Source organism: Nesoenas mayeri (assembly GCF_963082525.1).
Source record: "Nesoenas mayeri genome assembly, chromosome: 2".
Lineage (NCBI taxonomy): Eukaryota > Metazoa > Chordata > Aves > Columbiformes > Columbidae > Nesoenas > Nesoenas mayeri.
In genome coordinates this window covers 65,333,569-65,361,530 of record NC_137543.1, presented here as the reverse complement: position 1 = coordinate 65,361,530, position 27,962 = coordinate 65,333,569, and the positions used below count along the sequence as shown (strand labels likewise).

General features: G+C 39.1%; 1 protein-coding gene across 1 annotated transcript in view; it reads right to left on the bottom strand.

Moving 5' to 3' along the window:
• The window catches only part of LOC308053297 (dynein axonemal heavy chain 5-like), a gene marked incomplete at both ends in the record, with an annotated part of 168,550 nt that overhangs the window by 12,947 nt on the left and 127,641 nt on the right, over positions 1 to 27,962 (bottom strand). Inside the window, 6 exons of the mRNA XM_080364153.1 lie at positions 3,442 to 3,574; positions 11,555 to 11,743; positions 17,195 to 17,542; positions 17,997 to 18,118; positions 22,749 to 23,016; positions 26,662 to 26,826. Coding sequence (XP_080220279.1) covers positions 3,442 to 3,574; positions 11,555 to 11,743; positions 17,195 to 17,542; positions 17,997 to 18,118; positions 22,749 to 23,016; positions 26,662 to 26,826 — 1,225 coding nt within the window. The remainder of the gene's footprint in view (positions 1 to 3,441; positions 3,575 to 11,554; positions 11,744 to 17,194; positions 17,543 to 17,996; positions 18,119 to 22,748; positions 23,017 to 26,661; positions 26,827 to 27,962) is intronic.

Below are 27,962 nucleotides of genomic sequence, written 5' to 3'. Positions count from 1 at the left end.
TGCCCAGGGAGGTTGTGGAGTCTCCTACTCTGGAGGCATTCAAGACCTGCCTGGACACATTCCTGTGTAACCTCACCTAAGTGTTCCTGCTCCGGCAGGAGGATTGGACTAGATGATCTTTCGAAGTCCCTTCCAATCCCTATCATTCTGTGATTCTGTGATTCTGTGAAATGAGTTAAGCATTTGCTTCTTTCATGACAAGCCCTTAAACAGAATGTTAAGTAGGTTAAAAAAAATGGGGGGAAAAAAATTATTAAAAGCTGTGCTTATTGCCATTGCAAATGATCCAATACACACTTCCAGTGCTACTATAAGCATGCTCCACTGCTGAGATTCAAGGAAGCCACTCCAGGGGAACTAGGGATAACTCCTACAGAATCTCTCTTCTCACTGTCTCTACTGATACAAGACACATCAACGTGCCATCAAAACATTTACCACGTCTACTTTGGTGCACGGAGAAATAAAGAGAGCCTTCTCAATCTCAGAGACAGGCCACATTCAGTTCCCCTCTACTCAAACAAACTCAAACAGACTAGGAATAACTGAATATGTCATTAGCTTTTACTGCATTTAAAGACAGTGCCTTGGGGTTTGAAGTGCCCACTCCCCAACAGACAGCCAGGGTATCAGTATTCTGTGCCAAAGGCATCTACACTTCCACAGGAGGAAGATAAGGCACGTACACAGGAACTATGTAGCTCGTACACTGCCCTGCAAAAAATACAGTCACCTTGTGCCAAAGGCTCAAGATGTGATGTTCATAACCCATTAGGATCTGGAGTTTTGGTTTGAGTCCCATGTCTTACTGCTCCCCAGATGAAAAGATGAGAAAACAGCTCTTTCCTTGTCTCTAAAAAGAGTTCTCTGTTTGGAACATTGCCTCTATTTAGGTCACTTGGGAGGACAATCATCACTGCTCTTTTCTGATTTATGTGAAGCTCTGCATTGTACCAACTGTGAAACAAATTCTGGGCAATCAATAAGTAATTAAAACAGAACTAATGGTTGGGACATAACTGAGAGTACAAACTGCAGCTACAATCTAATTATTACAATTTAATCCAAAAAAAGTATCCCTCCAGGCAGCGAAGTTTATTGATAGAGATACAGGCTTGCGGGGCACAGATGCCAACAAACATGTTAGACGCATGCAGAGCATCTTCACCCATCCCAAAAGCTGAAAACTGCTTAATCTGCCCTCTGGATAGAGCGACAAAACTGGCTCTGCAAATTCTCTTCCCTCATCTTCAGCCACACATGGGCTCTCACTGAGGGGGGCTTTATATTACCTCAAATGTAACTTAGTGAGAAACAGCAAAATGACAAGGTCCATCTATTCACATCCAACCTGCAGAATCAAATATTCAGAACTCCTTTCACAGAGCTACCTGACACAACATGAAGATGTGCTTTATTCTTAAAACACAAAACTTGCTTTGAATTTGTTTGAAAATTTAGATCTGCTATAAGAAGGTGCTCAGGCCTTCACAGGTTAATGGAACCAGAGGCAGACACATGACCAGGGCAGATGTCAATACACAGATGACCTGTTTGAGCAGTCAGATCAGGTTACCTCATTGTAAAGAAAAGGGAGCACCTCAGGTGTTCTGAGACTGCAGCTGACTGATTTGGGGGGAAAATCTATTAAGGGACAGTCTGGGATTTTCCCCTTTGCTGAGGCAAGAGAGAATGTCTAAATGTTCTCTTTCCAGCCCCTAAATAATGGTCTACCACATGTACTTGACACATCATGAATCTGCCAGAAGCCATTAATCGTTATTGTTAACTATACATCCAATTTCGTTTTCAGGGCAATTTTTCACTATATTTAACTTTCCTCTCCCTAGGAAAATTATAATAGTTTAGAGGATTGCACAAAAGTTACAGCATTAACTTGATTAAACACCTGGTAGAGGACTATGCCCACTGTGCAACTGAGTACTAAGTGCAAATAAATTACGTTACTCATCCACCCCTCTGCAGAATACTGTACACTTTGAAACTTCCAATATATCTGTCACAATGAAGGGAAGAATAACACTTTATTGGATGGAAAGCATTATTTTAATTTGCTTCAAAATGGACTCTATGCACACATAAAAGGGAACTTTCAGCTCAGTATTGAAAGAGGGGAAAATTGTTTCTTCCAACTTGATCTTTGCATAGGTTATTACAGGATATGGGAGCTAATTAGACTTGGGCCTATTATGAACCTTTTTCCTAGATACAGATTATAGCCATGATGTTGAAGCATGCATTGTTGCCTCACTGAATCATGCAAATGATAGGAAAAAAAAAAATCCCTTTTTATTCTTGTGTAACAAAAATACAAATTAAAAACATCTCCCTTCATTAAAGACTTACTGTCAAAAGACTGGAAAACTCCAGTAAGACAGATCACAGTACTGCTGCCACCTGTATCAGAAGGGACTAGTTTTGAGGAACTCTGACCTTGTGGGGACAGTTTGCTGTCTCTTATATTTTCTGCCTCTGCAGCAGAACAGCAGACTTGAGTGACATCTTAACCAGTGGAACTGAACCGTTCCTGCTTGATTTTCATTTATTGTTAATTCAAGAAGCTTGGCTGATAAACAGTATGCTTTCCTTTCTGGATATTTCAGCTCTTGCAGATGAGCAAAATGAGAAGTGAAAACAAAAGGCAGATGGTAACATCGTCGTACCTTCTTTTTCCTCACTCCTTTTCTGAACAAATTTTCCATCTGTTTCTAGTCACCTCTGCTCTTTGATTTATTTTAACTACACTCACTGTTGCTCGCTTTCAGCCAAATACCTCTTGTCTCTGAGAGATACAGAGTGCTGCTGCATACCTCCTGTGATGGCTAAAAGCAGAACCCTATTGTTCTCTTTTGACTGGCACACCCATTCACTTCAGCTTCCATTTAGAGGCATCCTATTTGGTGTAACCAGTTTCATGAACATCAGAAACCTCACCTTAAATTAGTCTTTACCACCTGGCCTCCTGAGTGCCCTGTCTCCCAATTACTTAGCAGCTGCACTTCTATTATACCTTGTTCTATATCATTATGTCTCATCTTAATTTCATAACAGATGCTGGCACATGACCTGAGGTTGTAATCCCACAACCGAGCTCCTCTGAACTCTGTAGAGATCCTAGGGAGAATCACAGAAGTGCTGTTGTGCTATGGGACATGAACTGCAATACTGGAGCACATGGATACAGAATAAATTAGGGTAGAGTGTCCTCAGAGATGCCATCAAGAGGCTTTAAATGCTAGAATTAATGATCATGTGATAAAGAGAGAGAAAAAGATAAAAACGTGGGGAGGGAGAGAACAAAAGAGAAAGAGTTTAAAAGGGAGATAGGAAGGGAAATATTTTTTCAGCCATATAGTATAAGCAACCATTATTAATAAATATTGCATCTTAATTATTATGATTTTTAATAGTGTAACTTACCGTCAATAGCCAATTTGAGATCAGTCAGTGTAGTTCGAACTGTTGACAGAACATGTTGCATACGGTCAATTTCTTGATGGAGAAAGATGTTCATGGGCTGAACAGCTCCCATCTTTTGAAGCTGGGCTTTCACCTAAACAAGAACAGTGCAATGATTATAGAATGTAATCTCCTGTGTCCCATGCAATAATTTTCCAAAGCAAAAGGATGTTTTTTCAATTGCACCGTGTAATTCCTGAGGAAAGAAACTTTTATGTAACAGATGGCCAGGCAAGTCCTGTGCCAACTGTAAGGTTTAGCAGACTGTGATTCATTAGCTCACCAAAAGCTCCTCCATCATTCTAAGGAGGGAAAGTTCCCTCTTTTTGAATGGACACAGCAGTTCCTCCTGTCCTTGTTAGCCTGTGGGGTCTTAGATGTTAAAAACCCCAGCCCACAGTAGAAGCCACAAGATTTGGTATAATGCATGCTATTTCAGCAAGGACAGAAGCCCACTGGATTTTGCTTTGTGTTTTCCAAATATACTCATGCATGTCATAGTATACATTGTTATGTATACTATACATTATATACACGTAGTAAAAATTACTGAAGATATTATTATTATACTGAATAGCAAGTTTCTGAAAGATGAATATAGCAGTTGAGTAGTTACAATTGTTAGTATAAATGACTAAAGGCTTTGACTAATTCCAGTTCTCAAGTTTCAACTAACTTCAGGCCAAATTTTTCAACTTTATATGCTGTTCTCCTTGGAAGACAGCTATCAGCAATGTTATTAATCATATTTTAATCATAAGAACCCATGAGTTTGTCAGACAGAATGTCCAAGAAATAGGTGCCAACTGATTATGCTAATGCTTTGCAGCCTGACAGTTTATTGTACAGACTGAGTTAATGTGTTTCTTCCTGTAAAAGAGAAAAAAATACTAAAATTAGCTATCACGAGACTAGAGCTGAGACGATATACTGTTTGGGGTAATTTATATGATGAATTATTCTGATTTTTTTCAGACCTAATCCAGGGAAATCTTCTGCTTTCTGAAAATTTCACAAAAATTGATAATTCTCTCTTTTGGCTAAAAAAGAAAAAAAAAGATTGCTATTTTTTTTCCCCAGAATACTTAGAAGTCTAGTGAATGCCACTAATAAGAAAGGAATTGTATAGAGTATAGTCCATGCATTTTAACCTTTAAATAATAAATACACTTTTTTCTAGTCTACAGAGCATGTGTTTCTTTTGGGGATCATTTAGAGGAAGAATTTCTCCTGTTTGAGGAAAAATTATATGGAAGATGTTGCTAAAGGGGTTAACTTCCAAAATATTGATATTTATGAATCTAGAAAGAGAAGATGAAATATTCCAAAATATTACTGTACTGATGATCACACCATTTGTTTAATTAGTGATTTCTCAGAATTTAAACATTCTTCTGATTTGTTTTCATGTACTTACAAAAATACTTGTAATGTTTTGAATAATGGAGTGAACCGATGATGCAGAAATTTGTTAATCCATCCTAGATATGTTCACAACACTCAGCCTGGAGCACCAAGCATAACCAGATATGAAAACTGAAAAAAATTACATACTTTCTACCTTACTGTATACAAATCAATCCTGATCTACAGTGAGATTTACTAGGTGTAATATAGTGCCTTTCTCGGAAATCTTTCTGTTGAGATTAATTTTAAATACCAGCTCTGAGGTATGATTGACTGGTTTTGTATTAGAATTCTTATCAAGCAACCAGATTACTTACTTCTAGTGCTGTATTTATTATGACATAAAGAGATAGATCCCAACTGACAGGAAAAAACCTCAAAAGACAAAACTCAATAACCGAAGTAGTCTTTCTGAGATTAATATACTAATTCCATAAAGCCCACTTACATCTCCTTCTTATTATGCAAACAGCTGTCATCTAACATAAAACAAGGTGATTTAAGAAAGGAGCAACTAAAATAATAATCTTAATAGCTTTGTCTACACGATTTTGCAGCACACATCTCTACTGTGTCAGATTCTTCTATGCCCATTTCCTAGCTGTCCTCAGGTCACCAGCTCCTTTGTCACCACATACTTTGTAGGACATTCAGCAGAAAAGTAGTTGCCAAAATCATGTCATTTAACAATCAGTGATTAAGTTACTGTAGTAGTAACTGCCTATAATTTTCAGCAAATGCTATAATGTTCAGTTAGACTCGCCTACTTGCTATACCCTTTGTCAGCAGAAATATCAAGTCCATCATTCTGTGAGATGATCTAAATAAGCCTGAATAAGAAAGACAAGCTCGAGCCATGTCCATATCAAAGCTCTTTTCAGGTGGTGTCAAGGACCACTTACCTGTTGCATACAAGGAAGCAGGCAGTGACATATGTAGGAAATAGCTGAAGCTCTAGAGATATGACTACCGTATCTGACAGGCTTGGTAAGTAAACCAGAGACACGTTACAAATGAAAACATCTACATTAGCATTTCAGTTCAGACCTTTTGTTGTTGTTGTTTGGGTTTTTGTTGTTGTTTTGTTGGGTTTTTTGTTTGTATGTTTGTTTGGGGGGGAGGGTGGGGAGGAGGTGTGTTTTGTTTTTTAGCAAAAAACCTGCTCTGGAAAGTAGGCTCCAGGCATACAACTTGGCTTAGCTTCAAATTAAACTAACTCAAAAAGTCAAAAGCTATGCTTCAGGGAGTACTACAGCCACTAATGGGTGTTCAGCCTAGAGTTAGATTAATGGTAAATTTCCCAATAAAACATGTAACACAGGGCTGGGGTCCTCAGATGAAATCCTATTCCCATGCAATACTTGCTAATGTAGTCATAGACTTAGTGAAGTATAAGACAAAATCAATACCACAAAAAATATTTAAGGAAAAAGCCCATTGCTACTTGGGTTAGAAGCCAAACTCCAGTGAAGTGCAGCATCTTTGGAACGTCTCCATGTGTATTCCCTAGCAGGCTGTTTTTCAAGCTGCAAAGATCGTTTTTGCTACAAACCGCTGTGTGTGACAGGCTGACATTTATTCTTGCATCTGTCTTCACTCACATGGACTGACTGGACCTAATCATTTTACCAGTAATCTGTTACCTGTGAGGCAAGACCCACAAGCAAAGGGATTATGAAAGCAGAACTCTGCTGCTGCCTCTGCCTTTGGAGTGAGAAAAATGAAGACAGTTTCAGGTCAGGAGGAAGGTTTATTTTGCTTTTCCACCACCTGTGTCAAACGGCAGTCTGAGAAAGCATGCAAAAGTGACTTCTTTTGTTTATAGTCTCATGGGTGGACACTGAGTTTGTTATTTGACTGGTGAAAGAAAGTGTGACAAGAACACGACTACAAAAGCAGCAGCATATAGCATGGGGTAAAATGGTTGCCCTGTTTTGAAACTTGGTTGTTCCGAAGCCATTGCCAAAGGCTAATAACTGAGAAATGAAGGCCTCTGTGTAACAGCCTGAATTTTCTCTGGATTCACAATGTGTCAAGAGAAAGTACAATCTGAAGCTCTGAATGTCAGAAAATATTCACTATCATCTGGCCCTAACTTAGTCTGTTGGGGATTTTAGCTCTGTTCAAATTTACTACATCCTTTCTAAAGGGAGCCACAAGAACTGCTTGAAGATAACAAAGGCACCTGCCACTTTCCCTGAAGAGTATTTGCTTTTAATTACCTTCATTTGTTTCCTAAATTTCTGTTCCTTTTCTTCACTGATAGTAACTCTATATCTGGCTTTCCAAAGATTACCACGTCACAGCCTTACTGGAGCACAATATTCTTCTAAAAGCAAACCCAGGCTGCACTGCTAGGACTAATGAACATTGTTCTTTTTACTGTTCTTATCCAATGAGGCATGCAGAGGAACTCTTTTGGGCACATTCCCTCAGTCTCCTACAATTTAGTATACTAGTTTTATTTGTTGCAGGATTGTTAAACTGATCTATTAGGTAATAATGTCCTGGATCAGGTAATTATGTCCTGAATGATGAAATGTTGATTTAAATTGACAAACAACAGAACTCATCTCATTCCCTTTTTTTTTCAGACACCACAGGAAGCAATTATATAATCTATCTCACTCCTTACACTTGTAAGCTTAATTTCATGTGCTTATTATATTGTACCTTCTGCTACGTTCTGTTGCTTCTTCCCTCAGAGAACACCTAAACTCTCTCTTCTTTTCTGCTCTAATGAAATGCTTGACTACATGTTAGTGACCATCATTGGTTTTGGCTTTGGTTGTTGTTTTTTTTTTTTCTTTTGGTAATTTAGGCATTTTTTTTTCTCTTCTTGTCAGTTTATGCAACCTTTCATTTAAAAATTAGCTTTCTTTACAGTTTACTTTTGCCCTCTCCACCCTAAGAGGTTCCAGAGCTTCAGTTCAGATGAGAAACCCTTTTGATATGTATCTTTTGCTTATTGTGTAGAGGTTGCCACACTCCTGGCACCATGAACAACTGCAGCAAAGAGGTGGAACTGGGCACTAATGGGAGAAAAGGGAAATCCCCCTTCAACAAAGAAAGCATTGGTAAAGACTCAAAGGAGTTCTAAGATATAGAGAATGAGAGAAAGGGTAAATACATTAGGCAAAGTGAAGAAGGAAATATTGAGGAATCAGAAACTGCAAGAAATCATGTCAAATCTCTTAGCCCTGCAGAAGTAGAATCTGAAGCTGTAGTGCAGCTGATACAGGCAAAGAGATGCACAGAGGAACACATTATTATCAAAACAATCTTTTGGAAAATCACGAACGGATGCTCTGTAGATACTCAGGGCAAAGGAATGACTACCATGGCACAAAAACAAAGCATAATTTTTTAATAGTTCTGTGGAAAAGTATTTATCAATAATGTGGACTGAAGAAACTGTGTAAATAGAGGGGTGTGATTAATCCAAAAGAGGTGCAATTCACAGATCAAGATGTCTAGAGCCTGAGAAAACTAGAAATCAGCAGGAAGAGGTGGTATCTACACTTATTGATAAAAGAATGACACAAACTTACATCCTGAGCTCAGAATACATTTCTAAGCAATACAAAGGGAAAAAAGTAGATCCAACAGGACATCCTCTGACCATGCCTGTAAGAACAAAGCGGGGAAGGAGAGGAAGCAAGCTCATGCTAAAGTATGAATTCCTAATACTGATTTGTCCTGTTGTATTGGGTTTGTGTGGCAAGGTTTTGGTAAGGAAGGGGCTACAGGGGTGGCTTCCATGAGAAGCTGCTAGAAGCTTTCCCTGTGTCCGATAGAGCCAATGTCAGATGGCTTCAAGACAGACCCATTGCTGGCCAAGGCCCAAGGAGGACCCCATGCTGAAGGAGGAGGATGCCCAAAGGAGGCTGTGGCTCTGTGGGAAGCCCGTATTGGAGCAGGTTTGCTGGCAGGACTTGTGATTCTGTGGGGACCCATGTTGGAGCAGTCTTTTCCTGACGGACTGCACCCCGTGGAAGGGATCCATGCTAGAGCAGTTTGTGAAGAACTGCAGGTCATGGGAAGGACCCATGTTGGAGAAGTTTGTGGAGGACTGTCTACTGCAGGAGGGACCCCACACTGAAGCAGGGGAAGAGTGTGAGTAGTCCTCCCCCTGAGGAGGGAGGAGCGGCAGAGACAACGTGATGAACTGACCAACAACCCCCATTCCCTGCCCTCCTGGAGGTAGGAGAAAATGGGAGGGAAGTTGAGCCTGGGAAAGTGAGGGGTGAAGGTGATTTGAGATGTATTTTCTATTTCTCATTATTCTACTTTGATTTGACTGGGAATAAATAAAATTTATTTTCCCCAAGTCGAGTCTGTTTTGCCCATGATGGTAACTGGTGAGTGATCTCTCCCTGTTCTCATCTCAACCCATGAGCCATTTGTTATATTCTCTCTGCCCTGTCCAGCTGAGGAGGGGAGTGACAGAGCGGCTTTGGTGGGCACCTGGCATCCAGCCAGGGTCAACCCACCACATCTTTACAAACATTGAGTCTTTCTACTTGAGTCATAAGAGAACAGCTGTTGAGCAAATTGAAGTAAAAAGATGAAGCTCCTTGAAGCTCAGAGAAAATGTCAGAGAAGTGGTACAGAAGCAAAGAACTAATTGTGAGCATCATTATAAAGATGATTGCTTATCAGAAAATAGAAACCTGCATGTATGATTGGCAGATCATGAGAAAAGATAATAGCTTGCAATACTACTGGTTGATGAAACAGCAATGAAAATAATTGGCAGTGATTTTTTTTTACACAGTCACATGGAAAAGTATGCATTGTACCCAAATACAGTAGTAAAATAGACAAGAGCACAGGGTAGAACTTTCAAAATAAACTCTCCAGAGTCTTTGTCCTTAACTACAGGTCCTGGCTCCATAACCAGTTGTCTCCAAAGCTAAGACACTTGAGGAAGTGACTGAAAAGGGGAGACCTACTCTGTGTGTGTTTTGTGTGGATAACATGAGTGAATAAGCCAAGAAGGAATGAGAGTGAATGAGGACAAGATTAAACAGCAGAAATGCCAGAGAAAAAGAGTATTTGTTCAAATCATTTAGAAGTGAAATTTGGATTAAATAAGCATGTATGCATTTTACTAGACTAAAAGACACAGCATAAATTTCCCAGGGGTAAAATCTGAGGGCAATAATACCCTCTGGTTACAATATTGTCCAGTACTATTGATGTTTTCTAAGTATTATGAATTCTTCAAGGGTAAAAAGTTGGCAGTTTAACAAGGAAAAGAATAAATAATCCTTTAGAGGATTTAGCAAATATATTGAAAAAAAATAGCTCAATACATGTATTACAAATATGTCAAAACCATATATGCTACCCAGGCACTCAGTATTATAAGGAGCTGAATAAAACTAGAAGAAACTAGTTCCAGGAAAAAGCTTTACTCTGATAGGAAGGATAAGGAAAAAGGACTGAGAACAATCCAAGGTGTAGATTATAGGTGTATATCCAAGGTGTAAAACATTAGATGTATTAAATTCAGTCTTATTAATTATTACACTTACTATATTTCCTTTTATTTGCTATATATAGTATTTATTTACTATTAAATAATAATATGAAAACTAGAAAACTGACTCCATTCCAAAGCAAATTCTACAAGTAAATGACTTACATGCTATCACTGGGAATCACTTAATAAGCAGGTAACAAACAAGCAGTGATGGATGGATGGATGGATGGATGGATGGATGGAAAAAAAAACAACTATATGGAGAAAGCTGTTAGAAAACCTCATTGAAAAAATGTTGCAGATTGTAAGTAGCTTGCCAAGAGGGGAATAAAAAGAGAAGCTCTGAGTTGAATTATGACGGCACAGAAGAGGCTGTTTGAACAAATTGTATTAAATCTGAGATGAATAGTAGAACAAGAGACAGTCCCAAGACTATTGGTTGTAACATAAGTGGACACTCTAAGTTTGCCAGAGAAGAAAATGAAGTATAATATAACAGGTTGCAATACTGTATACTGGGCACTCTCCAAGCTTGGACTGCAACCAGGGAAGAAAAGCACTACCAGTGCAGAACAGAATTGTAAATAATAAAATCATGGAAATGAGGGGTTTTCAACAGTTACTGTTCATGAAACACATGGCAAGACACCAGATCCCACTTACAAGCTGATGCAAGAGTACTTTATGCTGGATTTTTCCATTTAATGAGATTGTCAATCAAAAATGCAAGAAAAGATTGACGAATGTTTCTGTCATGGCTCAAACTCCAAAAAATCTGGGGCATGAAAAGGTCAGTGATAAAATCCATTATTCATAATGATGGTATCATAGCAAGCATAGGCAAATTGAAATCTGTAACCACTATAAGATCACTAATCCTTCAGAAAGAGGCACTGGTGTCCTTCTCTAAGCTGCTAAGGAGAGTAAGAAATTTCTGAAGTTTCTAATTGCTGTTCTGAGTTAAGGTGAATAATTAAGTGGACTATGGCATTTGAAATATATGTTTCCAGTGTAGGAATATTTTAGATAATAAACGAAAACAGACTTCTAAAATACTGTGCATAATGTTTAAAGCTTTTTGAAACACGTGGCAGTTACATTTAACAAGCACAATAAAGCTCAAAAAACATATACCTACATACATACATAAACCGCCTGTATCTATAAAGTAGCTTATACCTCATGAGGGTTATAATCTGGAGGTAACTTCTCTAGCATCTCATCAGCAAGACGGTGCACCACTGCTTCTCGTGTTTCGCCTCCTCCAGCGCTGCTGTCTTTGGGCTGGATGCTCACTATTGTCCTTAACGTCTCATTAGCCAGGTTAGTCTGGTAAGTTATATCTGCATTAGGGTGAAGTCCAAATACCTTAAAGTAAAAGGCAAAAAATTAGGAAGAGAATTGCAATTTTCCTTCTAAAATTACATCAAAGAAAGAATCCATGAAAATAGATAAAGGAAGAAAATCCTCAGCTGGATCAAACAATAGATATGAATAGGTCAGTGGACATACACTTAACTGGCCAAGGGTCAAGCTCAAATTGCCCAAAAACATTAACTTAGGCTGCATATACAAGAGCATTTTCATTCATATGAGTGGGGTTGTTTTTAACTGATCTTCTGCTTATCTTCACATAGCAGGCTTTGGATCATGCTGCGGAGTGCTCTAAGGGTGTACAAACTGATTCCTTTCCACTGGATGAGACTAGATATTGTTGGAAATGTGTCACGTGTGGACACCGATGGCTCACCACCCACTTTTTGTCTCTACAGATCTACTGCTGTTGTACCAGCCCAATAATTAGACCAATTACGTTTTATAACACATTTTGTTTTACTCAGTCTCTTGGATTATGAGGCATGCAACAAATTAATAAAGTGAGTGAATAAAACACTGTCCATATTCAAAGCACCTAAAGATCTTATGACTGATGATATATTTAGGACATTTCATGGTTTAGCTATTTTTATTTAAATTTATAATTTAAGTCTCTCACTTCTTACTTCCTCTTCTGAAATCAAATTATTTTATTTAAGATGCAGCTAGCACAGAATTGCTGCAAGGCTGCCCTTTGTCTGAATGATAATAGCATTCTCAGAAATTTCCACTGAAATATCAGTAAGTCTATAATTGTCAGGTTGACAACTGCAACTCTTCTCCAGGAGTAATTGTAGTGTGTCTTATTTCATAAGCCCTCATTTAATTATAGCTATTAACTATCTCTTACAAACCTTAAACCACTAATCCAACAAGGATCAGTGAAGAAGGCTTGCCCTCAAACTGAGGACCAAAGCCAAGCAATCTTTGATTTCTCATTTTTTATATTTTCATATTTTATATTAGAATTAGTATATTACAAGAAAACACTTCTAGTAACCAATATTTACATACTCTGAGGAGGGAATAAAAAAGGCCATGTGTAATATTGTTATGCTTGCAAATCTAGAAACTCAGAGACAAGGGATATAAACGGCTGCATCTGTGTCAAAGCCAGTAAAGCTGCACTGATGTACACCAGTTGTGGATCTGATCCTTACAACAGCACAAAGAACACAGTACAGACCTAATCCTGTGCATGAGAGAAGGTGTGACTGTAACTAACATGGAATTAGGTTCCAAGTAGTATTTAACACATTTTACATATAGTAGTTTACTCAACCTGAATATAAAGAGCTGTAAAAAATGAAAAAATCAATGCAATTTATTACGCTCATATTCTATGTGGAATGAAATACGGATTTGAAGATACGCTCTTTTCTGCTCTTGCACAGTAAGGGTTTGTTTAGCTGGTTTTGCTCTAGCAGATTTTGCAGCAATGCTATAGCCTAAGTTAAAAGAATGAAAACATATCTGCCATTGCGAATGTAAATTGTAGTACCAGTGCAAGGGCTAACTTCACAATTGGTGTAATATTGCAGAAGACAGGGATATTACATGGGAAACAACTCTGGTCCTATGTTTTTATGCAAGTGATATATGAAAGAATAAGAACAAAGAAACCAGAGTAGTAAAGCAGTTGGGTGGATGAGTGTCCTGAATGTTCTGTATATTAATCAAGGAGTTCAATCTTTCATTCTTTTTGATCCAAAAATCTCTGGGAATTTTGATTAAAAAGAGGATGTTGGATTCTGTCTGTCAGGGTTTTTTTTTAGTCTGATAAATCCTCAAAACCAATTGCTAAAGCTCTATACCCCTCTGAAATCAAAGTCATTTTCAAAGGGATTGCAGAGTTCAATAGCCCTCTTCAGAAGTTAGTGTTTATTCTGATCAGAGGTTGAAGTTTCATCAAAAGAGCAAGGGTACAGCAATCAGACTTATTCAGTCTTTCTTAACCAAAAATGGAAAGGGGAGGAAACAAAGATACACTGTTTTGACTAGCACAATATCCTTTGTGGAATGAAGATGACTGGGAGATTAAAAGGGTAAAGGTTTCCATGAGCCATTTTGACAGATTTTGGAATGACAGAAGAAAGTCAGAGCTTTCTTCCTAACTTGTGAAAATATGAAGGAGAAAAAAATGTTTGCATTCCTGGATTTGATCTTATTTACATAAAAGTCAAAGGTAAAATTCCCCTACCTCAAACCATACAGACAGATTTTTGGGTTTTTTTACAGGCATCAAAAATACTTCAAAAATACATTGCAGCATTGTGAGATAGGTTCCCAAGTGCTTAGAAAAGTAGATTGATGAAAGTAGCACCTGAAATCTGATAGAGTCAAGGTTCATACTCTGATAGGAACCACTTCATCAGCTGGGCTCAGATGGATCCCACTGGTGTATTATCATGGCTGCAATTACCCTCACCTGGAAAAGGTGCATAGTGGCCAGCACAAATACCCTTGCATTCTTCTTTCACTGCCTTCAGAGATTCAAAACTTTTCAAGTTTATTTTATGACCTTGGAATCTTCTCACCCTCTCAGCCAGCATATTATCAGTAAAGGAAAACCATTTTTTTTTTCTGTTCAGTCCTGTCTGTTTAATTTTAATAGAACTTACTTCCAAAGGCATTTATCAACTTAGTGCAATAGCAATGAGACAGAAATCCAGAGCATTCACTTCTATTTCAGTTTTAACTAACGTCATCACATGTGCCTGTACTAGAAGGAGCAGAAAGTCACAGTCATCCAATTAATGTGACCACTGCAACATACACACACTGGGTCATGTAAAAGTGGTTGCAACCAGGAGCTACCTTGCACCCTACCCCATCAACTCATGACAACATGCAGATCTTCCTGTTGTCAAAATGGAATAAACTCCCAATTATAACTTGCAAAATGAGGACCATATGGGGTTTTTTTTTATTTTCATTACTTCTCAGTTCACGTGTCTGCGAATTTAGTTTGGAAGGGACCTCTGAGGGTCTTCTAATCCAAACCACCTGCTCAAGCAGGGTCAGCTATAGCAGGCTGTCCAGCATGGTGTCCAGTTGGGATTTTAATATTTACAAAGATCAAGACTCCACAATCTCTCTGGGCAACCTCTTCCATGGCTTGACCACCTTCACTGGAAAAAAAGTGTTTTCTTGTTGTCAGATGGAATTTCCTGTTGTTTAATTCATGCCCACTGCCTCTTTTCCTTTCATTGGGTACCATCAAAAAGACTCTGGCTCCATCTTTACACCCTGACAACAAGTATTTATACATACTGATGAGATCCTGCCTCAGTCTCCTCTTTTCCAGGCTAAAGAGTCCCAGCTCTCTCAGCCTTTCCTCATATGGTAGATGCTGCGGTCCCTTAATCATCTTCATGGCCCCACTCTTGACTCACTCCAGTAAGTCCGTATCTTTCTTGTACCAGAGAGCCCAGAAGTGCACACAGTACTTCAGATATGGTCTCACCAATGCTCACTAGAGAGGAAGGATCACCTCCCTCAACCTGCTGGATCACCTCTCTCTTCCTGATGCAGCCTACAACAGTTGTTGGTCTCTTTGCCATAAGGGTGCATTGCTGGTTCATGGTCAGCTAGCTGTCCACCAGGACAACCAATGCAGGAATTTGCATTTTCCCTTGTCAAATATGAGATTCCTGTCTGCCTGGAATTTCCAGCCTGTCTGGATCTCTCTGGATAGCAGCGCAATGATCTATCAGCCACTCCTTCCTGTTTTGTATCTCCTGTGTGCTTGTTGAAGGTGTGCTCTCGCCCATCATCCAGGTCATTAACAAAGATGGTAAACAGTTTTGGCCCCTGTATTGACCCCTGGCACGCAGCACTAGTGACCTGTCTCCAGCTGGACTTTGTGCCCCTGATCACAACCCTCTGGAGCCAATTTTCCAATGACCACACAGCACACTTATCTAACCCATATGTTGTCACCTTGCCTGCGAAGATGTTATGGGAGGTAGTGTCAAAGGCCTTACTGAAGTTGAAGTAAAAATCATCCACTGCTCTCCCATCATCTATCAAGCTGGTCACCTCATTGTAGTAGGTGAACAGGTTGGTTAAGCATGATTTCTCCTTCACAAATCCATGCTGGCTCCTCTCAGTCAGCTGCTTGTCCTTCATATGTTTGGAAATGGTTTACAAGAGGATTTTCTCTAGCACCTTCCCTTCTCAGAGACAGGAGTGATTTTTGCTATATTACATTCTTTAGGAACCTCTTCCAATCACTATGACCATCGAAAAGTAATCAGAAGTGATGTGACAATGACATCAGTCAGCTCCCTCAGCACTCATGAGTGCAACCCATCAAGTACCATGAACTTACATATGTTCAGTTTTTTTAAATGCTCCCTAACCTGGTCCTCTGCCACCAGGGGTAAATTCATTGTTCTAGACTTTTTGTCTCAGGGACCTGGGTTTCCTGGAGGCCAGTTTTACTTGTAAAGACTATGGCAAAGAAGGCATTGAGCCTTTTCCATGTAATTTCTCACTTGTTCTTCTGCCCCACTCAGCAATGGACCCTCATTTCCCCTAGTCATGTTTTTTGCTGTTTACATGTTTGTAAAATCCTTTATTGTTGGATATTGTTCCTGTCAAGGAATCCTCCACATTCCTTGACAGATTCAACTCCACTTTGGCCTTGGCTTTCCTAACCCTATCCATGAAAGACTGGACAGTAGCTCTATACTCTTGCTGGGTCACCTGCCCCTGCTTCCACCTCTTTTACACTTCCTCTTTATCTCTGAATTCAGTTAGGAGCTTCTTGTTCATCCATTTGGCCTCCTGCTGCCTTTGGTTTCCTACTTATTAAGACAGATCTTTCTTGAGCTTGGACAACGTGATCCCTGACTATAAACCAGTTCTCCTGGAACCCTCTTCTCTCCTGGGTCATATCCCATGAGATTCTTCTAAGCTTGGAAGAAACCTCTGAGGAGGTTGACATCTGCTCTCCTGAAAGACGCGCCTGTGATCCTGCTTTTTGCCTTACTCTCTCCTTTTAGGATCCTGAGCTCCACCATTCATCAGTGCAGTAAAGGCTGTCTCTGGATTTCACATACCCATCCAGTTCTTCCTTGCTTATAAGTATCAGATCCAGCCAAGTGCCTTTCTTTGTTGGATCATCAGTTATCTGTGCCAGGAAGTTGTCAGTCACGCACTCAAGAAATCTCCTAGACTGCTTGAACCCTGCTATATCACCCTTCCAGCAGATAATTAGGGTTGTTAAAGTCCTCCATGAGGATCAGGGCCTGTGAATGTGAGATTTCTTCTAATTGTTTGTAGAAGACCTCATCTACCTCTTTCTGATCTACACTAGATACCCACTGTGGTGGCCTGCCTGTTAATCTTGACATATACATTCATTTCTCTGGAAAATATACCAGATTAAATTATTTCTCTGACAAAAATTCCCTTTAACATATTGAAATATCTTACCTCAGGTGTATCAATCACTGGCAATTGCTCTATGTACTGGAGATAGTCTTCAACTGTTTTCCCTTTTGGAATAGCATAATCTTTGTAGAAACAAAATGTTTCACTAAACATATGCTCTCCAAACCACACTCTTGCATACGTATTCAGCAGCGCTTTGTCAAGGTCATCAGTTACACGGCCACCATACTGTACTTCTCCAAGCATGTAGCGAACACAGCTCCAGTTCACTCCACGTTTGATGTCCGTATCATCCAAATGATTCTGAACAAACTGCACACTGGCTGTGAAGTCTGCCTGATTAAATTCATAAGGAATATTCCAGCCCAATGGACCAAACTTCCGTCTTTCCTGTAAAATAGAGTTAAAGGTAAAAGGCTGATGGATAGTAATTGTGAAGAAAACATTAAGTGCAGAAGAATACATGAAATATATTAAGAACACAGTAGTCCAGCTGGAGCTGTATTTCATCAACTTTTAAAAAACGATTCTTCTCTTAACACATACACACACACAGAAACACACACACAAGGCCAAATCCTTGATTAATTATCTAGTAGTGAAATATTTCTTCATTTATCATCATTAGTAGAGAGATACGAACAAAGAATAGGAATATTAACATTTTCACAAAGAAAAATATCCCCTTTTTTAAGTGCAGTGAATTTTCTTTCTCATTTCATTTGTATTAATTTACCAGCAAGGGATTTTCATTTAAAACTGTTTTTCATTTAATAACATGGTGCATTAATAAATTAAATATGGCATCATGACAGAAGAAAAGAATTTTTAAGAATTTTTAAACCTGAACAGTTGTGTGAAGAAATGCTACAGCATATAGCAATGGTTTCCACTGTGGCATGTTGCTCACTTCTAGGTGATCCTGAGTAATAGCTGAATATGTTCGTTTTAAGCCAGCTTTCACACCTGGAAAAAAAGTACAAAAATGTAATATCTAAGCAAAAAAGTGAATGGAACCTATAATTCCAACTTTTGTTAAGAAGATTTCTCTGTTGCAATTTACAGTAGTATCATATTTATAGATTTGAATTTTCTCTTTGGTCATAGCACGCAAACCTCAGTTACATTTTTTTGGGTAGATGACACATCAAATTAAGTTCAGGAGTCTAGAAGGAATTACACTTAAGTAATCATATTCTAAATGTTACGAGTTACAACTGAAACAACCATTCAATTACTATATGGCAATTAAAAGGACACCTAACATAATATGGAATATAGCACTGAGTATCCAAGAGTTTGTGCTTCAATATTTACATATTAAATGAGATTTTAGTTCTACCCGAGACAATTTTACTTAGATTTCATTCCTGTAACAATCCCAAAATCCTGTATGCATCTTCTCAAACTGGCATATTGGCACCAAGCAGATGAGATGAGAACCTGAATTCATAGTAGAAATGCTAATACTTGGGGAGGTTTGTTTGAGCACTGACATTTCATATCCCAGGAACAGCTTTAGGCAGATGATACTGATACAATCTCAGCTTCCGTGTAATATGTAAGCCCCACTACTCCCAGATGCTTTCAGGGAGCACTATTGAAGCATAGTCTGCCTTTGGCAGATGACACTGAGCATGAAGTCCCTGTTATGATATCTTCCACCTAATCAGATTAATACAAGTCTAAAAGACAGATTTCAAGAACAATGAATAGACTGTTGAAATCATTTTACTTCCTAAGACACAACAAAAGCCCTTTTGCTTCTTTCCTACTACACAAAGATCCTGTAGAACAATATATATTTAAAAAAAAAAAAAAAGCTTTTCAAAATATTATAAGGGTATCATAAGAGAGTTCCAAAATCAAGATAAAGTAATCAAACAAAAGTGCCTTATCATATTGTGCTACCAATGTGGCAGGACAATACCAGAAAATTAAAACTGTTTATATTTCATCCTGACTTAAATTGTTACACCAGGCATATTTCTATTACTAAATCCAAGTTGTAAATTGGCTGCAACCTGATTTATAAAAATTCTTGCAGCTATGGGGTGTTATAATTTGAATGATAAGGAGGGATCACAGTACAATAAAAAGATGCAGAGCACTGAATTAGAAAGTGGAGAGGAGAAGAGAAAGCAGTAAGAAATTGTTAACAGCAGACTGACTAACTGCTGAAACAGGGTGTCTTTCACAAGATCAGACATTTTGTAGACATCTTACTAATGTTCAGAGGAAAACTAATACTGATATAAGACATTTAAATGACTAAGGCATTAAATATGACCTTGGATAAAAATTCTCAGCTCCTGCTGACTTCATTAACTGAAATCAGCGGCAATACGCACAGATATATATATGAAGAGCAAGTGAATGCATTACACAGTTAGTTAAAGATAAGAGAGTTAAAAGAGAAACTAAATGTCAGGCTTGAGGATTTCTTTCTGCCCTAGTCCAAAATACAAAGTAACCTTCCCTCATCATACATAATGAGTAGTAAATGGCTTCTACAAACATATAAAGGACATTTGCAGGTAGCAGCATAGTTTAGGTAACACGCAGACACTGAGCAGCAGGAGAGCAACAGGTTCAGGCCTACTTGGGAAAGTTGGATGTTTTCATATCACACAGAGTAACACCAAATAGTTGAGGTTGGAAGGGATCTCTGGGGGTCACCTTGTACAACACCCCTGCTCAAAGCAGGGTCATCTAGAGCTGGCTGCTCAGTGCCTTGTCCATGTGGGTTCTGAGGATGGAGTATATCAACTCAATGAACAAGCTGTTCCAGTATTTGACCACACTCACAGTGGCTTATGTTTTATTCTGACGCTGAAGTGAAATTTCTTGGGTTTCCATTTGTGTCCATCATCTCTCTTTCTGTTACTTGGCACCACTTTACTCGCTCCCATCACATAAGATAACCATTCTCTCTTCAAGGTTAAAAAAATCATGGCGCTCTTGGCCTCTCCTCAGCATCTTTGTGGCCTCTCACTGGCCTCATTCTGTCCATGTCTTTCTTGCACTGGGGAGATCAGACCTGGACACAGTCCTCCACATGTGCTCTTAGCATGGATGAATAGAGAAGAATCACCTCCCTCAACCTGCTGGAAATGATCTTCCTAATAAGCTGAGGGTGTTGCAGGACATCTTTGCTCCAAGGGCACACTACTGGCTCATGTTCCACTTGGTTTCCATGAAGAACTCCAGGTCCTTTTCTGCAAAGCTGCTTTACAGCTGGTCAGCCCCATCATGTATGGGTGCACAAGTTTCTTTCTACCCAGGGGGAGTACTTGGCATTTCCCTATTTTGAAGTTCAGCACATTCCTGTCAGATCATTTCTCCAGCCGGTGAAACTCCCACTGAACAATGCCATGACCTTCTGGTGTATCAGCCCCTCCTTCCCACTTTGTATCATCCACAAACTGGCTGAGGGTGTGTCATCATCCAGTTCATTAGTGAAAATTTAAGCACTGCTGGTCCTAGTATTGACCCCTGGGCTACATCACTGGTGACTGCTCTGCAAGTGGATTTGTGCAGCTGACCACAACCCTCTGAGCCTGGGAGTTCACACAACTTTCAGTCCACCTGACTGTTCATCTCTGTAATGTCTCCATCAGTATGTCTAGAAGGATGTATTGGGAGGCTGTGTCAAAAGCCTTCTTGAAGTCAAGGTAAACAACACCCTATGCTCTCCCTTCATCCACTAAACCAATCATCTTATTGTAGTAGGCTAGCAGGTTGGTTACTAGGCTCAAAGAACAGTAAGTAAGTAAAGCTTAAGATATCCTAGAGGCCAGAAAAACAAAACAAAACACAACACAACAACAACAACAACCAAACCAAAACAAAACAAAAAACCACATGCAATAAATTATAATACCACCAGGGATAGATTTGATCAATATTTTCATCAGTGGCTTGGATAAGGAGACAAAAGGTAACCTCAACAAATTTGCAGAAAATACTAAATTAGACAGGGTGGCTGATGTACTAAATAGCAGAGGATCAGTCCAGAGTGATCCCAACAAAACCTGCATGTAGTACAACAAGTGCGAAGTTCTGCACCTGCAGCACAACAGCCCCATGCATTAGGTACAAGCTGAGATCTGCTGGTAAGCACTTCAGGATTAGCATAAATGCCAGGTTGACTATAAGCCAGAATTGCACTCTTCTTGCAAACAATGGAACCCATATAGTGGGCTACCTTAGAAGCAGCACAGCCAGCAGACTGAAGGAAGTTCTTATCCCTTTTCACCTATCACCGGTTGAGCTTCCCCTCAGATATATTGCTCACATTTGGCACACAAGGGAGGTGTGGGAAACTGGATGGGGCCATCATGGTGGTCAGATACTGAGAGTGCATGACCTACAAAGTTAGGACAAGAAGGCTGAGTTTGTGCAGTCTCTTGAATAGGAGGTTGTGGTATGAAAAAAAAACCAATTTAAACTGTGAATACTGAAAGGTGACAGATAATTGCCTGCACATATGAGGGATGGTGGCTGTATAAAACTGGAATTTTGAACTCTCAAGGACAAACCTGCTCCTTGCTAGCTGTGAGTGGTACTGGCTGCAACAACTGAAACATTCTGAATCCTCCAATTAATACACAAACGTGAGTCAGAACCACCAATTAAGATGCTGATCACGCATTCTGCTTCTGTACGTAGACTAGGTAGATTAGGAAAACTGGCGGCTTAGAGGCCCAGAAAGCATGAGATGAACATCCTAGCTTGAGGAAACATTCTGGAAGTGGGGAAAGATCCTGGAGGTTGGGGCGATGCACACAGGCTAATGCCATGGGACACCCAGAGACCTAGGCCAGTAATGTCCAAAACTGGTACCCACCAGTAGCTGCACAGCATCAAACCAGCATGACTTTTTGCCTGACCTTTCTGGACCAGCAGCAACCTCTCCAATGCAAAGATAAGTCATTATGAAACGAATGCAACACAGGAGGCTGGGAGCATGAGAGAGCGAGTGCGTAAAATAAGCCACTAGTATAAAAGCACTAATCTCATTGGTTCTTAAGTACACCCCAGTATTCAGATCCAACGTGAGCTGTAACAGAGGTTAAGGGGTGATTCAGGAGCAGCTCACAAACACTTGAAAGACAATTATAAAGATGCTGGGGTCAGTCTCTTGTCAGCAGTGCCAGATGACATAAAAAGAAGCAACAGTCACAGTTGCCTACAGCAGCTTGGGATATTGAGTTTGGGTTTTCAAAAGAGTCCTTCCTTTTCCTTACATAGAAGAGCACAGGATTGGTCACCTCTGCATCCTTGGGTGGTGTCAGCAGGACAGAAAGAAAAGCAATGGAGTGTACTAAGCTTAAGAAAGGGCCACTGACCTGGCATTCTATGTAGCTTCTACACAAAAAACCAAAATCACTATCAATTTTTGTTACAAAAGCAACCAATCCAATTTCTCCACAAAAGACTCATGCTTTACACATGGCAGAACTGACTTACCCAGTCCTGTATTTAGCTAATGGAACAACAGAGAATAAAAACTAAAACACTGCACAGAGTATAGTGATACAGGGAGTTGGGGGGAAAGCAAGCCCCAAAGCTCAAAAAAAGCATTGTTTCCTACCTTGAGGAGGTTCATTAGTAAATTTGATAGAGGAATGTAAAAGATTAATAGGAAACTCTGGGTGAGCCTCTGTAGTGATCCAGGTCCTGAAACCTTCACTCATAGATTCTGTTGTTGTGATCGTGTCCATTAATTCACTAAGAAACTCCAAACCAAGGTGGCAGTTCTGTAGAAGGAGCCATCCTCCATCTTGCATGCACTGATTTAACAAGCGCCTGGCATGGACTTCCTGGCCCTGACCCATTGAAATGGCACGACAAGGAATGTTCTGGAAAAGAAAATAACATTTCTTTTATATATAGTTCTTCAGAATTATTACATACATGATGTATTGCTTCTGTAGGTCCATGTGTAGTGACACTGTGCCACAAAGAAAACTGCTAATACCGGTGGAAACTGATTATATTAGAATAGAGTAAACAAAAAAGCAAAGCCTTCCAAGTTGCTGTTATCTTTCACCTGAAGAAAGAAAACTTCACCCACTGGACTTTTTTGTAGGTCTGACAAAGACAATGGGATAAGACAACTGAAACATTTTCCCTTCCCTTTTCTCACTTTCCCAAATAAAGAAGGACATACACAGAACAACATAGCTGCCTGGCTATTCTTTTTCCTATGATGTGGGCTATCTTGAGATGGGCAGGTATTAAGGCTCCACATAATGCACAGAGTAAAGTCAACAATTTTGATGTCTTTTCAACTGTCTGAACATACTTATTCCATCTAACAGAGAACTTTCAAGGAAGCAGGCAGGAGAGGAAAGATTGGTCCACATTAAGTCATTCATTAGCGAACATCCTGTATTGTTAGCTGGCAGCTGTGGAGCCACTGATTCAGAGGATCCTAGTTTGGTGATCTGCTAGCTCTAGCTAGTTTTCTAGCTGTTAGTTTTCTGGATTCAGAAGAGACAAAGCTCATAAATTCAAACACAAGAATTCTGGAAATTTATGGAGTCTTTCCTGCAGATGCCATGGGAGAGGAAAGCCAGTTCTTTAGAAAAACAGAAGATGATATAAGCTTTCACAATGGGATCTGAGAAAGACAAGCTAAGTTGCAATCAAGACCATACAAGTCTGTTAGTAACGTGCAGGCAGACCTCTTCCTGATTATTGTTCTTACTACCCTTGTTCTTTTTAAGTAGTGCCCTGGCCTAGGTTGGCTGCCTGACTCCTATCAGGTAACATCAGAATTATCAAACCCAGCTGAGCATATTATTCTATATACATGTTGAGGGAGCAGGAATTGACTTAGTCTCATGGACAGTTTCATGTTCAAGACCTACAGCCGAGTATTGTTCCAGCTGTGAACAACAAGTTGCGTAAAGACGTATCAATCTGGGCCTATCTTCAGCTGGCTGAGAACTATGACGGTTGATCTTAAATTTTCCTCTCTCACTGTGAAACAACAAAGAAGGAAGTCATCCAGTCCTAAACAGCATGAATGGGGCTGTCCTATTTTTGCAGGAGAAAAAGGTCAAGCATTTGGACACAAGCTGTGCTGGGTCATTTGGCCTTAGGGTCAGGGAACAGGCCCTGACCTGACTTTACTGAACAGCATAAATGCAGCTGCTATGTATGATCCTGCACATCCTGGCAAAAGATAGAAGAGAATGCCAAAGATAAGAAAGCACTTAAATCCTGCTCTCAGGTCAGTAAAACCTGAAATTGCAGCTAAAAGAAACAAAGCTACATAGCTCGTGAGGTAGGCTGTGTGCTGGAGGAGCAATAACTTTGCCTTTTCTAAGATGGACCTGATTACAGATAGCACTCCCATAAGCCACAGACTATGATTACCCCTGCAGAGTGCATAAATATTCAGCTTGTACATTATTCCCTAATAAAGCATCTGCTCATAATTTGTTCTTCTCAGCACTGTTACCTCTCAAATGGACAATCATTAAAGGTTATAGAAACATCAAGACAAGGAAAAAATACATTTCGCTATAGATTGTCCTCATTTCACTCCTTCTGAAAGAACTGTATCGAAATGTCTGCATGCAGAATGTTTCTCTCAATAGTGACACATACCAATATATCTGTGTCATCTTAATACCTCACTCTCCAGATGAAAATACCATCATTTTAGTTAGTACAGTGGCCCTAACAGTTCTCTTGAAGCTTCTGTGCACCATTCCCTGAAAGAAGAAACTACAATAATAAAAATATCTAGTTTTAATGAAGTCGATGTGCTAGGCATAATGAACTTCAGTTTAGTTCAGAAGGTCAAATTTTCATTCCATCTTCAAGTGAAACTAAAGGGGGCAAAAATCCAACTAGTTTTAAGACAGACCATGCTTGGTTTACAAACATGGTTAGCAGAGTAGTCACAGATACTGTTTCCATTTCTTCAGGAGAAGGCCATTGGAACAACTAAATTTTAGAGTGAAAAATTAATTCTGGTCACAAATTTGAACATTTTCTACTGTAGACAATTATTTTTTATCATTAAGATAATACTTAGAGGTTCCATCAATGCTAACAATCCACTTTAAGACTACAAATCATGCCTGTAAAAGGGAAATCACTGAAAAATAGGCCCAGCATGTCTTTTGGAACAACAAAACAAAAACAAACAAAACAAACAACAACAACAACAAAATAACGAACCATAAACAGGATACTTTGGTGGTGCAGAATCACATATACATAGCAAAATCAGATCCTTGGTGCAACTAACCTCTGTTAAGTCAAAGGTTTATTCTGGAAAAAAAAGCTGAGAAAGACAAACAAAGGCAGGAACTAAATACAATTTGTTGACAAACTAGCAAAACAAACACAAAGCCCTCTTGCGAATGTTTCTTGAAAACTGTAAATGATTTCTAGATACATTTTTCAAAAGCTAGAGAACTCCTGAAATGCTCCTCTGGTCCCACAATGATAATGTACCTTTTTACTTAAAAAAAAGAATTGTGTTTGCAGTTTGATTTGCAGAATCTGGATGGCTTTTGCAAATTTGAAAGGTTTCTACACGCTGTGTGGTAAGGTCTTAATTCAAGAGATCAGACAAGAACCTTACAGTTAAATATTACAGTTAACGTTGGAGTTGAACTTCAGGTTATGACAGACTAGCTGAAGTTGCCTTGTTTATAAACCATGTGTGGACAAACAAGGGAATCCCTTCAGCTCTTTTGCATCCTCACTTTTATATTATTCTATTTGTATTTCCTTAAACCATGAGAATGTATTAAAACTGCCTACTGCAATGGACCTTCAAAATGACAGCAAAAACTGCTGTCTTTTAGCAGTCACAATTAGCTAAAGAGATTTGTGGGTACTCCCAACTTTTGCAAGTAAATCTTAGTGTGTACAAAATCCTGCATCTCTAAATGAAGATGCATTCTAACAGGGAGGAAAATTTATGAAGATCTACTGTGAATAACTTATTCTTGGGAAAATTATACTTGCATCTACACTGTGAACCATAAAACATAAAGGACAGAGTGCCTTAAAATTACATTGTGTTGTAAATGTTGAACATCGCCATCAAGTGAACTGATTGAATGATAGGGTCTCCAATTTCTTAATTTCTCTTGTCACCATATTTATGATTTTCTCTATCTTCCTGTAATTGTCATTACTGTCAGCTGCTATAGTAAATGTGACACAACGTAAACCACTAGTATTGCTTTGTTCATATAGCTAAGTACTTCCACTAAGTAATGGATTATCAGTCTGCTGGATCAAGACAGAGGGATCATTGGAATCACACAACTGGAAAAAGAGAGAAAGTAACATTTACTTTTCCTTAGTAGATGCATTTTGGCTACTGGTCCAAAACTAATTTCCAGAGAACACTGGTATGAATATAAATATCATTATTTGAACTTCTATAAAGTGTGGAAATACCATTTCTAGTTTGAAGGCTAGCATAACGTATCTTTATCAGCTCTAGCAAATTCCATTTAAGAGGATACCTTCGATTTTGCAAGACGTTCTATACTTTCAGTGGGGTCAGACCCCACTGATAAAAAGCACGTCAATGGTGTTCGACAGTCGCTTTCTGTCCACATTGCTTCCATGTCAAGAATAAATCCTTCTGCATATTTTCCTCCAAGAGATTCTGCAATGTAGTGTCGAGCCTAAAAACAAAACAACAACAAAAAAGTTATGATATTCCTCTTTAAAAAAAAAAAAAAAAATTAGCATTAATTACTGATGGGGAATTTACCAATACCTACATTACAGGGCATCAACTTTCTAAACCTTCATTTTCAACTTTGGTGTAACAAAAGTTACAGTCCACAGGAGACAACCATTGAAATTCTCAGATAAGCAAACTTCAAACAAAGAAAAGAAAGAATTCTGTTCACACAACAGCCATCCTGTGAGCATTGTTGCTGGAGGATGCAAAAGGTTTTTTAAAAGAGAACTAAAGAAATTCATGCAGAATAGATCCACTGTCAACTCTGAGCACAGCCCAGATACTGCCCCTAAATCACTGACTGCTAAAGCCTGGTGGATAGCCAAACAAAAGAGTTTCTCTATACCAGCCCCATTCTTAGCTCCTCTAAGCATGTATTGTTGACACTGTCTCTACAGCATAGCAGATTAGACAGATCTTTCATCTGACCCAATTACAATCTTCTACATATTTGTTGGAACTTCAAACGGAAATTCCACTGTCCAGTTCTTATCCAATTCAAGTCTCTGATGCTGAATATCCATTTCTACAGAACATAAACACAGCTCAGACTTTATCCTTAAAGGTCAAACCTTCCCTATGTCTCTATTGTCCTCTTTTCACAGACATTTTCTAAAAGGACTTCTAAAGCTATCCCAGTATATGAAATGCTTTTTTGACAGACATTATTTTCCAGCTGTGTAAACTACTGGCATGAATTGTGAGGCACATATTATGGAGAGAAACACCCAGGAACAAGGTGGACTGAGGAAGATGCCAACTCCAGGAAAAAACAACTTAATCATACACTATTTAGTGTAACTTCTGCTCCAGCAAAGAGAGGTAAAATTTTGTAACACTTGGGCAAACACAGAAGGGAAAGAAGAGATAAAGAAGATAATAACAAAACGCATCCCCTCTTTCCCTCAAAATTAAATAATTACAGTTTTTGATACTACTATTCAGAGATGTTCTTTCTCAAACATGGTTGTGTAAGACAATAAGAGTGTTGATAAATAAGCCGTAGCAGCTCTATTGTTTGGTCTGCTTAAATTGTGGCAGATGGAGCTCCCATACGTGTCTCTTATTTACCAG